Raw genomic sequence first — 15,516 nt, forward strand, 5'->3', positions numbered from 1 at the left:
TCCCAGCTACCCAGACCACCCAGTCATGAAGTTACTGAAGAGGCTTCAGTATCGGGTGTATAACAGACTGTATCCCATAGTGAGCCAGTGTTCTCCTCTAAACACAACACCTGGTCACTCGCTATCCTTAAAGCCTTCCCGAAGTGCCCATAGCCTCCTCCTCTCAGACTGTCCTATCTCTCCACATCATCAGCGGAGCCCCTTTAAATCTGCCCTGACACACAGCTTATCTGACGCCTCCATCTCCCTTTCCCCGTCTCACGATCTCAACGCCAACGACACCAAGTCTGAGGCCGACCCTGACGATTCCTCAAGTCTGCTCACCACGGACAGAGAAAACTCTTTTGAGGATCTGGAGAAGTTTCTTACTCAGCTGGACTGGGTTCCTTCTCACAGTGGTGATGATGATACAGACCCTGATGTGACCTTTGAGTCTCAGATTCATGACCTTGAGGAACGTGCTCTAAAAGAGCATTTGAAGGCCATCGTCAAAGACATCCACAATGCGATTGGTAAATAATTGATGGTTATTCTATGATTGTAACTATATACGTGCAATAGTGAGCCTTGGAAATCCCCTGTTATAGCCGGGGGTATCTGTACGGTTGTATAATGCGTTTATAGAGTGTCATAATCTACCGTAAACGTGTTGGTCAAAAGGCTCTTTCATGATATGTACTAGCCGGCTTATTTTCTGTGGTTAATGGATTTGTTTTTGTGTGAAACAGATCGCCTGCTGTCTCTCTGTCTTCTGTCTTTTGAATGTCTCAACACTGCAAATTCTAAGGACCAATGTGTAGCCAGCATGGAGGAGGTGTTTTTCACACCTATTTGGCGCCCTCTGTTGGCACTGTTTAGGTAGGCCACAAATAACTTTTTTTTTTTATGTAATTTGAAGGGTTTTCAAGGTTTTCAACATTAATGATGATATAAATGTCATTTTGCATTGTTGCATTATATATTATTATATTTAACCATTGTGTGCTGTTTGGGAGGTTTTCATCCTCTCTGGGCTGATTTTAAGTCTTAATTTGGCCATAAATTTCTCTGTTTCAAAAAATGGAATGATTTTTGATGACAGATCTTATTTTGACACATATTTTGGGAAATTAAAGAGAAACTGTACACTCTGGGTTAATTTACTACCCTTTCATTATGTTTGTGGCTGTTTTTTCCCTATTGACTTCCATTGCAATGACATTTTTGATCGCAAAGCCTTGACACTATATTATTATGTATTCATAATAAGGGGTGGGTTTAGTATTTTGGGGGCCCTAAGCAACTCTTTCTATTTTAATTTTTATTTATTTTGCTGTTTTTTTTAATGTCATTCAATCTTTTTTTCCACGTTTGATCTTAATGCAAGCTCTACATTTTAAATGATTAGTTTTCTTAAAATAAAAATATTTTATACATTTTTATATATATATATATATATATATATATATATATATATATATATATATATATATATATATATATATATATATATATATATATATATATATATATATATATATATATATATATATATATATATATATATATAAAAAATTTTAAATAAATTTGACTGCTGAACTGCTCTATGATTGGGGCTAGTGGATATTTTATAATATAAGTACATTATTATAATAATATTAAAACATAATATGACAACATAATATAAAACTGACAACAACTCTTGGATGATTTTTGAAGAACGAAACGATCCTTGATCATGTCAATCATCAGCTAATTCAGTAATCCACATACGAAGAATGGACCCCAGATCTAGGAACAATATATAATCAAATGTCCATAGAGAAAATAATGAATGAAAACATGACATGAAAATAGGGCTGGGCAATAATTTGATAACGATAATTATCACAATATATATTTTTTCGGTAAAACTATAAAGGCTGTTAGATTTTTATTATTTATATTATCAGACAGCTAAAACATTTCACAAAATATGTTAAATCAGCAGCATTAAGCGATTGGCGTGCAGAAAATCCTTTCAAATTAATAGAGATAATATTTTGACATTTATCGTGATAATTATCGATATCGACTGATATGAAAAAAAATTATCGTGATCATGACACTAGTTCCTTTTTTCCTCATGTTGTCATGTTATGTGCTTCCATTTCCATCACAAGAGTTAAAAAAAGGTTGCCAGACCTTATAAAATGTCTCAACAGACCCTTTGATTGTATGCCTTATTTTTTCTACTTAAGCTGAGACATCACTTCTCTTATCCAGTGATTGTGTTGGTGGAATCTGGTCCTTCCATTTAAACTATATCAGTCTTCTAGCCAAAAGAGAACCAAAGGCTCACTGTAGCACAGATTTAATGTTTAAATAAATATTAAAACAATATAATACACATAAACATGAACTTAAATGGCGTTTGTCATGAATATATATTGTATTATTCAAATTTCAGATTACTACATTGGAGGGTAGTGTCATTACAAAAATGATCTAGACCTTGTGCAGTAGATGGCACTATTTAGCTAAAAATCAGTACTTTTAACTTGACAATTTATATCATATACTTGGATTTCAAGTTACAGCATGCTGAAAGTAAATCAGCAGTGATCCGAATAATCAGAAATGAATCCTTCCTTTCTGCTGCTCTCAAAAATTGGTTATTAAAGCACTTTATGGTTGCTGTATGGTAATATCTTGTATGCTTGCTCTTATGCTTCAGGAAGGTGCATGGAGAACGGGAGCTGGCTGTGGAGAGCAGCATGCGTCTTTACCATCATGTTTCACCTAGTGATGTTGGTGTTGCCTCCAAATTGTTCCCAAGAGACCCAGCTGTGCTGCATGGTTCCTACCCATACGAGTCAGCAGTACAGGAGCTGAAGCTTGTGTGTAGAGAACATTGCCCTCAGAAGAAACTGGAGTGTATTGGTAAGATGTCACACGTGTACAACTATATGGCATTTCAGGACTGAAATGGAATTAGAATTTAGATAGATCACACTTTTTAGGGGAGATCAACCCACAAATGTCTTGGCTTCTGTTTATCTCTGTATGTTACTGGAAAAAAAGAAAAAATTTCTACCACAAGATAAACGTCATGGTTTGATCAAATTCTAGAATCATTCATTTCTTTATTTTTTTTTTTTGCTCTATTTTTATTTCTCTTTTTTTATGGAAGGAAAAAGGAAAAGAAAAATAATACAAATAAAAAAAATTATAATAATAAAAAATTCAGTAACACATGACTTAAATGAACAGTTGACTGGTCACATGTTTCCTTACAGGTCCCATAAACACATATAAAGATTAGTTTACACTATTTAAAGGCATAATTACAGTCCATGTCTCCCAATATTGCAGATATTTGTCCATTTGTAGTTTTAAATAAAAGGTTATCCTCCATATTTTGAACGTTAGATACGATATCCAACCATTCAGATTTTGTAGGGGCTTCGAGTTGTATCCACTTTCGAGTTACAGTTTTCTTACTGGTTGCTAGAGATATTTTTAATAAATACTTTTACCATTAAGTTGGCTGCAATTGTTGTAAAAGAAAAGTCCACTCTATCACCAAAAATATTTTGTATTTCTTGCATTTCATCCTGCCAGTATGACGGAATGACTGGGCAACTCCAAAATATGTGAAAGGGGTTTGCTGAGTCTTCCCCACATTTCCTCCATCACTGTCCCCTGTCCTTTTCCGGTGTGTGCATGCATGTTAACTTGGGGGTTATAAAGTATCTGGTAAGATTCCTCCTCCAGAAATCTCGCCACATACCAGAGCTGGTTAAGCTGCTTGTACAGAGCAGATATTTAACCAATCTTCCTCTGAGATAACTAGGTTGGATTCTCTCTCCCATTTTAGTCTGATGTCATTTTTTGATTGTTCCTTGGTGGATTGGATGGAAGAACACAATTTTGAAACAAGTCTTCTATTGTCTTTGTTCTTATAAATGTCAATAACTAAATAGTTAAAGTGGGGGAATGGTTCTCCAAACATCTAATCTCACCAATAAAGTAGGTCCTGGTTTGCAGATACCTAAAGAAATCACATGTATCCAGACCAGAGATTTTCTGAAAACGATTTAATCCCCCATTTGAGGAAATTAAACTGAAATAAGTGATGCCAGGCCTGTAGCCAGCCTGGTGAAAGGGGTGGTTCTTTTTTTTTCCTCAAAAAGTGGACCTTTTTGCGGTTATAGTTCTCATTTAGGCGACTATTTAATTATGAGATTTAAATACTTAAATATTTAAAAAGCAGTTTTAGTTGAAAGATTGTCGGATGGTCATCATAACCAAAAAAGGACGTTTTGAAAATTCAAGGATAACAACAAAAGCCAGGGTAGTATTCAAATTAATTTTAATATGGGCTGCTTTCGGTGCTTCACACCTTTTCTTTGGTCATTTTTTTGATTCCAAGGTCCAAGATGTAGAATAAAAGTTCCTTGTAAAATGTTTTCTCTTTTTAAAAATGATACAGTAGCGAAAGATGACTTCACTTACATCAGATTGTATGTTTTCTTGCACAGTTGAATGTTGAACTCATGAAAAAAATTTGTTAGCGTTGGCCAAAACTGATTAATTGAAGTCACACCAAAGTCACAGCCAACAGAGGATTCTACTTAAAGGTCTTAAAACGTTTTTCGATGGCATAAAATTATTATTTTCACAGTTTGTGCTGGCATAGCACTCAAAAAAATACAAATGAGCTCATGTATTTGACAAATTTTGGACCCTTGTCGGTAAGGGGTGAGTTTTTCGAACCACCCGAACCCATCCCACCCCCCCGGGCTATGGGCCTGCAAGCCTATACCAAACTTGAAATCTACCCTACAATCATATTTCCCCTAGAGTTATATTCTTGGGCTCAGTCTAAATAATAGCAGTATGTAATAAGTTATATTTATCTCAATTGACATTTTATATAACAATTTGATTAATGACTGTATTATCGGACCATGAAGAAAATCGGGTTTAACAATTTTTTTTTTTTGTTTGTTTGTTTTTTATTTGTCACAAATTGACTGTCATAAGACTTGGTATATCATTATGACTTTTTATAATTATAAAATCAAGTCTGTTATCTTGGTTGTAATTGTAGCAGAATTAAATAAAGGCTATTTTCATTTATTTTGTTAATACTAAGCTGAATTTGAGAAAATCACAGTTAATGGCGAAATTGAGTTACTCTGTTGTCACGTATAACAAATTATGATATTTCATAATTAATTTGGACTAATATGACTTGATGTCAATTAATTTTGACCACCATCATGATCACATTAAGAAGGCATGAGGTCGAATCAGAAAAGGAACAGGAAAAGGAAATCAGAAATCTCATTGTTTATTCCTAATAGAGATGTTTTTTTTCTGTTTTTCAAATTTGTGTATTGGTGTTTGTAAATTGTACCTTTCCATAACTTTTGAAAGATTGATATGGTGTATATATTTGAGAAGTTCAATGATAGGTAGTGTTTTCTTTTTTTTTTCTTTTCCATTGTGCTTTTCGTTATAGTTCGAACTCTACGAATTATCTGTGGCTGTGCCGAAGACTACCGCCTTCTACAAGAAAACGACCCACCACCCAGATCAGCCGCTATGTGAGTCTTATAAAGTGATGTTGTGATGCTCTGTTACTGTCATTTTTACAGAAGTAGAAATAGAGATGAAGGAACTTAATGCTGAGTTTGGGAACACTATTGAGAACAATCTCCTGCTTGTCCGCTGGCCTTGTGTCAGACTTCATCAGACCCTACAGAGGCCAAAGCTCAGCAGGGGTTTCGTCTTGACCCTCTGGCCCCCGCGGGGCACTCAGAGCTCACTTCCTTTCTAAGTGGGTCGCCCTGTCTGGAGCAGACTTTGGCCTTGATGCACTTTGAGGGAGGGTCTGAGTGCACAGCTGCTGAGGTCAGCTGATCCAATTATTATATTCAAAAGTGAGCTTATATACTGCAAGATAGAGACTTTTTGCCTCTGAATTTGTTCTAGTTCGTTAAAAGTTTAACATATTTGTTAAATGAATTGATGTCATTGAGATTAAAGTGTCACTTTTTCTAATTCAAAAACCTTGAATTCTGTAGACACATCATGAATGGGTGTGAGAAACACTTTGATTTGTGGGTTTATTTTGTGAGATGATTCAGGTTTGTCAGGGTGAATGCATTTAGCTCAAATTCCCTGTTAAATCTCCCACAGACCTCAGCTTCAGCTCCAGAAAAACATCTTAAATTTGTTCTGTACTGGGAGATTACGTGGGCCGTTGTGATGTTTGTAACCTCTTGACTCTGCCACACCCATCAAAACCAGCTGCATGTTCATCTTTCTCACTCGATTTCCTGCAATGTACTAGGGAATATGGATAGAATGAACATGTGCATCATACAGTATCTACATGTGTCTCTTTGCATCAGTTTGCAGAGCAGTGGCTTGCTGCTGACGCACATGCGCAGCGGTTTAGCACCCCATGACAACGGATTATGTAGATGCTTGTTTTTAGAGCACCGTCTCTAACTCTTATGGTTGACTTGCAGTTGTGGTACTCAAAGATCAATGTTTAGCTGAAATGTATCCGTTTGTCAAGTGCTAATCTTGTATATCCATGAAACTGACTCCTTCATGACACATTTTTCAGATTTTGGGGTAACATCAAGGGGATGTTTATAAGAATGTCATGAATATGAATGAGAGTTATGCATGCTTATGACGACTGCCATTTAAGTGTCATTCGGTCAGCTATGTCATTTAAATGCACAGATGGGGTCGTTTGAGATGACTATGACAACACAAATACATCACAACCTGTCTTTGAAGTAGGGCTGCACGATTGATTGAAAAAAAGATCATGATCTCGATTCGATCCTCCACACGATCTTAATTTTGCTTTTCTACAATTCAGCCAAATATATTTTCAAGGTCAGGAGGGAAGCGTAAAGGCGGTCACACAAGTCTTCACATTGTTTTGTATACGTTGCTCAACAACATGGACGCGGTGTTCAAAGAGTCAGGGTGCTTTCACACTTGGTTCAATTGCCTTAACCGTACCCAAGTTTGATTGTCCCCCCTTGCCACCTCCTTGATTGGTTTGTGTTCACACTGTCTTTTTTTCTTCTGAATCCCGGTTATCGAGCTGATGTTGTGTGTGTATGGCTGTTGCTAGGTGATGGACATAAAAGCAGTCCTGTTGTCACCAAGGTACAGTACTTGATACACAGACACATGAATGAAAATGATGAAAACAATAGTTTGTTGTACAGTTGGCGGTTCACTTTTGTTATTTGGTATGATTGAATTCATACCAGAAGTGAACCGGACCCATAGCTTGCGTGAACCATATCCCAGACCACCCAGGTAGACTCTGGTACGGTTCGTGGGTGCGCACCCAAGTTCAGAAGACACATTCAGAATGCTTTTATATTTGGTTCAATTGCCTGGACCATATCCAAGTTTGATTGTCCCCCCTTGCCACCTTCTCGGTTGGTTTGTGTTCAAACTGTCTTTTTTTTCCTTCTGAACCCCTGTATGCTTGCGTCATCGAGCTGCTATTGTGTGTACAGCTGTTGCTAGGTGACTGACATGAAAGCAAAGCGCCAAAATGGAAAGACGTCTGCACATCGCGGTCGTTTTGCTTTTACTGAATCTTTTGGTTTTGCACATACAGAAAGCAACTCATGTCCATCTGCCGCAAAAATATTATAAACGTTTATAACTGCAGGCGATGTCTGCAGAAGCTGTTTTTGGAGAAGACAAGCAGACATTATCACTGTGTTTGCCCTGGCTCACAGACATATACACACACACACACGAATGAACGTTATGAAAACGATAGTTCGTTGTACTTTTGCCGGTTCACTTTCATTATTTGGTACCATTGCATTCATACCAGAAGTGAACCAGACCAGAGTTCACGAGAACTGTATCCCAGAACACCTTTTTTCAGCTGGACTCTGGTACGGTTCGTGGGTGCGCACCCGAGTTCAGAAGACATGTTCACACTAGTTAAACGTACCATACACTGACATCAAACGAACCCAGGTGCGGACCAAAAGTGCTAGTGTGAAGGCACTCACATACTGTATTTATAAGGTATAATTCACCTAAAATGAGATTTCTGTCTTAATGTAATGACGTATTCGCGGTCACAAAATCACACATGAGCTGATGCACGTGTTCCTGCCAATGACTACTTTAGTGAACAGAAGCTGTATAGGCTGTGAATAGCAGGTAATTCAGTTGTAAAAAACGTTCAGTTTGTTGCAGAGTGATCATTTGGGTGCATGTATGAGTTTATTTATTTTTTGTTCCCCTCCGTGACGGCAGCCATGACATGAACCGCACTCTGCAGTGAAAGTAAAACTGAAATTGTGCACATCATTTAAGCGATCATATTGCATTGTAGAATTATGATTATGACAATTATTTGATATCTTTTTTTCTTTCATAGTGAACAGTGTTGTGCATGAAAATTAAACATTTACTGTGTCAGTATAACTATTCTAGCTTATATAATGTTGAATATAATAAAAGAGGCAATCAGATAATGACAAATGTTTCATTTTACCAGTGAAAAATGGTCTAATAATGGTAAAATGACAAGCAAATGTCTCAAACATAATTCAACTTCTGAATAGTTGTATTCTCATGTCATCACTTTACTGGCAATGAACAACCAGGACAAAGTCCACCATTCCAATTCTATACAAAATGTAGCATTTAAACCATAAGTAGACCTACACATAGGCCTAATATTATTATTGTTGTTTTACCATATGTTTGGCAAATAAAAATAATAATGGCCTACTCATATTAACTTTTTTTTATTAATTCTTAAATGATTCTCATTTTAGCCAGAATCATGCAGCCCTACTTTGAAGTATTTGAATAATCCATTTAGTCTAATTTAAAGCTATTTTTGATAACTTTATTGTTATATGATCAATTGTGATATTCATTCTTGGCCATTCTCCCCACTACAATTTTATTTTTCGGGCCATTTACTGTTGGGTGTTTTCCATTCCGTGCTTGAATATCAGTTTAATGATTGGGCTACAAAGGCATCTGTGATCCGAGTGTGTCATTGTGAGACTTGCCCTGATTTTGCCCTGGCATCACAGCCAAGGCGCATTCTGCCTTTTGTTTTGCTTTTAAGTTTTGTTTGGTTGTGAGGGAGAATCAATGTCCTCATGCATGCATGAACATGAACAATTTAGCCATTCTCACCCTTTTTCAGTTATTTTATTCTATTGTTTCTCCTCTTTCTCACTCGTTCTTCTTTTTGGATTACATTTGCTCACACTTGAGTTTATATTGTTGTGTCTCTCTGCACAACAGTCATTTCCTCTGTCTCTCCATCTTTGTCTTATTCTTTTGTCTTTTAAGCATGAGTGGGCATATTAGTCCTCATTACATCCTTTTCTTGCAAAGTTCATGCGTTGACTCGCTTTTTCAATTTAATGGCTCTTATACTTTGGTTTTATTTATTCTAAAGTTCACATGACTAAACTCTCAAGCAGTTGAACTTCTGCTCCGATTGTGCCGTAATTTAACAAACAGGCTTGAACAAGCTAACATTGGCGTTCTTCAATCACACCTTCCTTGTGCATGAGTGTTATTTTATTAGCAGCAGAAGTAATGCTGAAACTGAAACAGAAGTAATGATGAGGATGGTATGTAAAGCTATTCTCACCTGGATGAAACATATCGGGTGTCCTGCAGTCTGACAGGAAAGGGGACACCCGGGTGCATTCTCACGCAAGCGTCCATTTAGTGCTCAAATCATGTTTGTGTATTCCTTGAGAGTAACTTATCCTTTAAAGAAATTAATTCATCCGTCTACTTCATATTTAATGGTTTAATTTCTTCCATTGTTTTTTCCAGAGGTGCCGATGACCTGTTGCCCATCCTGGCATTCGTGGCTTTGCGCAGTGAAATGCCTCAGCTTGTGTCTGAATGTGCTGCATTAGAAGAGTTCATCCATGAGGGGTATGTACGCCGAGTCTGTACCTCATGCCTTGTAGCTTAAAATTATAGTTCCCGCATAAAATGATAATTTAACCACCCTCAAGCCATACTATGTGTATGACTTTAACATACCAAACCCATTCAACTAAAAGAATAAAGTAAAAGGAAAAATAGGAAATAAATGAGGAGTTCAGATGCAAAAACCTTCAAGTGCCATCTGGAATTTTCTTCTACAACAGGGGTGTCCAATCTCGGAAGTTCGTAGTATATATAGAAAATGCTTTATCTTGTTAAGGTGTGTTTAATTGGGGTTAGAACTAAAATATGCAGGACATCGGCCCTCCAGGCTGAGTTTGGACACCCTTGTTCTACAATGAGCATTTTTCCTCAGCCTCTTATGTTTATGTTCTGTTATTTCATGTAAAAGTGAGGAAAATACCCTACTCTTTGCCATGAAAGTGAAATTACTGAATCGAAGCATAGGAGCCTAGAAAACATTTCAGATGGAACTTTTTTTGCATCTGTTTTTGCATCTAAACGCATCAAATTTTCCACACAAGAAAATGTTTAGCAGATTTTTTTCATGACTTATGGTTTTGGGTTGGTCGACGAAACTGCATATCAATTTTGATGGATTTTTTATTTATTTATTTTTTATTTTTGGTGGAGCGTCACATATAAAAATTACTTCCACTTACATGCTTATATTCACAACCATATATAATTGTATACCACAAAACAACCACTTATAATTGCTTGATTTTAATTGACATGGCCTTTTTAACATTACAAATTTGAAGACTGTTGTTTTTGTTTAAAGGGGTGGTCCAGAGTGTATTTTTAAGGCTTGTTTGTGTTTATGGGGTGTGCTCAATGTGTGCTCATGCTTCACTTGTAAAAAATGTTTTTTTCCATAATCTTTGATTATGTACAGCTACTCAGCTAACATGAAAACGATTGTCATATTTCCTAGTTCCTCTGAAAGGCTTGCCCTCAAAACGCTCTGATTGGTCAGCTAACATAATGTGCTGTGATTCGTGGATCAGCTCCATGTCATCATGAAGCGTTATGCCCCTCCTAGCACGCACTGTGCCTCTGCTGTGTAAACACTGTCTGTCAGAGTAGATGTTAGCAGTATCAGTTTGTGCCTGAATCAGACAGTAAATGAAAAGGACACAGCTGAACCTCACACCTGCTCTCTAAATTAAAATCTCGTTATTTTCGATGTAGAACACACAAAAGTGGCCGCATAGAGAGACACTGCAGTGCTAATGAAGATTGTAGCTGTTTACAGCGGTTTGACGGATGAGTATGAATTTGTAGCTAATTTAACGGTTTACATCCTTTCTACAACATGCCATCATTGCTAGAGACTATGCAGGTAATAGATCAATTTTAACAAATAAAAATACTTACAGGTTGTGGCTCTGAATCCACAGGAGTGTTTAGCCGAATCCAGCACTGAACTGTGAGAGATTCAGGAAGTTGTCCTTTGTCAAATGCTAGCTATATCTTTTTTATAATTGTCTGGAACATAAATAAAATTAAGCTGTAAGCACTTCTCTCTTTAAGTCATGTCTTTTGGAAGCCCAAATACAGAAACAGAAGAAGCTCTGTGGAAAAAGCAGCGTTTGGACAGCATTTTAGCTATAATATTACAGTGCCTCTGGCCACACCCCTTGGCTACGCCGGGTATATGCGCATAGTGAATTCGCGTGGTGAAGCGTTGGTGATCTCACTAGCCCGGATATATTTTTTTGTAGTCCCCAAACTTCATTTGCTGCTTTGCTAAGCTAACTCTGTAAAAGCCAATGTCTCCCTTTGCATTAAACTTTGAGTGTATTACATTCAGAGATGTTGTTTATGCTCACACAGCTACATTACACATCAACTAAAGTTTAAAATATTATGATCTAGTGGACCACCCCTATAAGTCACACTTTAATGAAATATTGCATGTTTAATTGGATTTTTTTATGCACTGAGTGCAATTATTATTTATTTTTTGGTTTGTACTAATGATGATTGATCGAAATGAGAGGGAATTTTTTTTTCCAAAATGTTTGCAGTTTGTTAAAACAGCCAAACTGATTTAAAAAAATTAAGTCAATTTCCCAAAGAAATAAATACAATGTAAACTTAACTGTTTTAAATACTATTTTCTAGTATATTAATGTATTTGTGATGTTTATCAATTTTGATCATTTTAGTGCATTCTTGGTAAAGTGTTTAGAACAAAATCTCACTGGCATGAAAATATAGCAGGAAATGCAAGAATGTAAAAGTTTGTCAGTTTGATTATAAGCTAAATACAATTTGTCACAATGGGTTAAAGATCTAGATTTGTAGCTAAAGTAAATATTTTGCAGTGGAGAAGGGGATATCTCAGGCATTCTCTAAAACAGATTGGCTTTGTCATTTTTTTGGCATCAGTTGTTGATAATGTTGGGTTAGATGAGGCTGTTTGGGAATTTTGGCTTCTCTCATCATTTCATGTGCCAGTCATTTGGGCATGTATCAAGTATCGACAGAACACCAGCTCGCTCACTACCAATAATCGAAATGTCAAGTATCTCAGAATATTTCAGCTAGAAAATACCCTCCAGTCTGAAACGTGGGAATGAACTCCTAAAACAACATTGCAGTTCACACAGGTAATGTTACTCCAACTTTCGTGCCAGCTTTCATTTTTGTGTGTGTCTGATTGTGTGTGAAGAGTAAATCAACGAGATCTTGGGTCAAACGGTCACCTACAAAAATGGTTTCCTGAACGGCATTGTGGGTATTCCTGTCACCCCTCCTGCGCTGTACTCTCGCGTGTCTGCTCAGACCACAGCCCTGAGCTCTGTTTATCAGTATAAAACTGGACATTTTTACAGGCTGGTTAGATCGCCTCTTAACAAGGAATGTTGGGGATATTCTGGTTTGGGTTTTCTCTCCCTGTAAAAATACAAATAAAATCTCTTTAGATGTTTATGCAGCTTGGTGGCTTTGAGCTGAGGGTGGAGCTCTCTACAGCGTGAGTGAAACTGTGATTAGGAAGTGTGCTCCTTTTTAGACCCATTGGACAGGTTTTGTTTTATAGGGACTACTGTATGTACAGGAATGCAGATGAAGTGTCCCCATTAATTTAATGTTTTAAAAAATAGCATTAGGCATAGGGCGGGATAAGATTCTAATGGTATGATGACCTTGGATGAAAAATAAAACCCTTTCCTAGTATTGTGATTGCTGCTCTAAAATATGTTTTTTTTTTTTTTTTTTATGCTTAGGTAAAAAAAAACAGCAGCATTGAACACAATATATTTTATTTAAAAAACATTATTTTGGAAGAGTAAACATGTGAGGCTAAAGAGTTAAAATACATCATTGATCCTCTCTTATCTTCGTTAGGTTGAAAAACACAGATTTGTTTACAACGCATCTCGAATACCTTGAAAAGGTATAACAATTTTAGCGGTTCTGGTAAACCTTGAATCTGGTTATCATCACATGCCAAATATGGAAAAAATTATGTTTCACTAGCTATGTTTCCATCCTAAGAGGGGAATTAGATTTATGCGCAAAAACTGAAACTTCTATTTAACTAGTCATAAGCTGCATCCCAAATTGCACACTATATACACGCTCAACAGCATAGTTGTATGCATATGTATGTAGTGTCGTCCCAAATAAAACACAATTTTTTTTCTTTCTAAGTGGAAATTAAAACCGCTTCCTACATGTTTGACGATTGCCAAATTTAGTGAAATAAATGACCAAACTACCAAATAATGCCTGCCATTAGTATAACCGTCGGGAGGCGATATAATCACTCTCGTAGGATAAAAAAATGAAGTAATCCAACATCAGTGCCCGAAAGCTCCGCCCCTTCCGCTAAGCTGAATAAATGCATCAGCTGGGTAATTAAAGTGCACTTGTTATTTTTAGTTTTCAGTGTGAATACATTACTTACACTATACTACAAAATGGTGAAGAATAGTGCATAGGTATGCAATTTAGGATGAACCTACAGAGAACAAGATCATATCTTTCTGATAAGCTGGTGCCAAATATCAAAAGGAATTTGCTGTGGCAGGAGAATAAACCGTGGACTCTTTTTGTTTTCTAATAATAAATTACCTAAACCTCAGATGACAAGGTGAACTCAATGAATGCATGGTGGCTTTTGGAGGCATGGGATGCTCTTTGGGACAGTTCTAAAGGGTAATAATACTGAAGCGCTGTGATGGCAAACTTTGGCTAAGGCATTTTAGAATGTCCAAAACAACATTTTAGATATTGTGTAATTTTGTTCATTAAAGCAACTTGTTTTTTTTTTGTTATCCTAAACTTGATTAAAATAATAAAGATTAAGTGATCATAGTGATCACTACTGTTTTAAATATTTCTATTCATATATTATTAGTAGGTCCACACGGAATATGTGCATGCAAAAATTTGCAGCTTTCTGCAGATTTTTAGCCCATTGTTTTGCGTGCGTGTGTGTGCGTGTGCGTGCGTGCGTGCGTGCGTGTGTGTGTGTGTGTGTGCGTGCGTGCGTGCGTGTGCGTGTGTGCGCGTGTGTGTGTGTGTGCGTGTGTACAGTTGAAGTCAGAATTATTTGCCCCCATGATTTTTTTCGCCTATTTCTGTTTTACGGAGAGTTTGTTTTTTTTCTAAACATAATAATTTTAATAACTCATTTTTATTAAGTGATTTATTTTATCTTTGCCATGATGACAGTAAATAATATTTGACTAGATATTTTTCAAGACACTTCTATACAGCTTAAAGTGACATTTAAAAGCTTAATTAGGTTAACTAGGCTGGTTAGGGTAATTAGGCAAGTTATTGTATAAACATGGTTTGTTCTGTAGACTATCAAAAAATATAGCTTAAAGGGGCTGATAATTTTGACCTTATAAAGGTTTTAAAAAAATTAAAAACTGCTTTTATTCTAGCTGAAATAAAACAAAAGACTTTCTCCAGGAGAAAAAATATTATCAGACATTCTGTGAAAATTTCCTTGCTCTGTTAATTCTGACTTCAACTGTATATTCAGTTTTTAAATTAATTTAGCTATTATTATTGTGATTATAATGGTAATATGAAATTGTTATGCGATTTATTTACAGTACAGTTTGTAAAGTAATAATTTCTGTCTTTTAGTAGTTATATTATATGGGAGACTTGCTTTGTTAACCAAATAAGTGAATCCAATTGTATTTGCATTGTGAACAACAAATAAATGTTAAAATGTATTTTTTTATTTCATATATTACGTTTTTGGTTATGATACTCCTAAAATCAATTTTTTACAAAATTCTCAGCAGAAATGGCAAAAAATATCCGCAGACTTTGTCTGGCCTTATTCATAACTTTGCATTTTGCTTGCATTTGGTTTTGAAGCATTGGAGTATTACATGTCTAATTATAACATTTTGCTGATGTTTGTATTATAAACTGAAAAATAGAAAAAAAAAAATTACATTTTCCTTTCAACAGTCTATACACTTGCTGGCTATATTTCCTGGACCGCTGTTTTAGGCATCCAAGACCTTGTCCTATTTGAATCCTCAATTCTTAACTATTTGACTATCTTCC

The 15,516-nt window shown here is 36.1% G+C and overlaps 1 protein-coding gene across 1 annotated transcript in view; it reads left to right on the forward strand.

Annotated features, from left to right (window-relative positions):
• The window catches only part of vps9d1 (VPS9 domain containing 1), a 35,491-nt gene that overhangs the window by 15,474 nt on the left and 4,501 nt on the right, over nt 1-15,516 (forward strand). The window contains exons 10-14 of the mRNA XM_056478847.1: nt 7-512; nt 729-858; nt 2,696-2,901; nt 5,489-5,573; nt 9,847-9,951. Of these exons, the coding sequence (XP_056334822.1) occupies nt 7-512; nt 729-858; nt 2,696-2,901; nt 5,489-5,573; nt 9,847-9,951 (1,032 nt within the window). The remainder of the gene's footprint in view (nt 1-6; nt 513-728; nt 859-2,695; nt 2,902-5,488; nt 5,574-9,846; nt 9,952-15,516) is intronic.

The sequence above is a fragment of the Danio aesculapii genome, chromosome 18 (genome assembly GCF_903798145.1).
Source record: "Danio aesculapii chromosome 18, fDanAes4.1, whole genome shotgun sequence".
NCBI classification, from domain to species: Eukaryota; Metazoa; Chordata; class Actinopteri; order Cypriniformes; family Danionidae; genus Danio; species Danio aesculapii.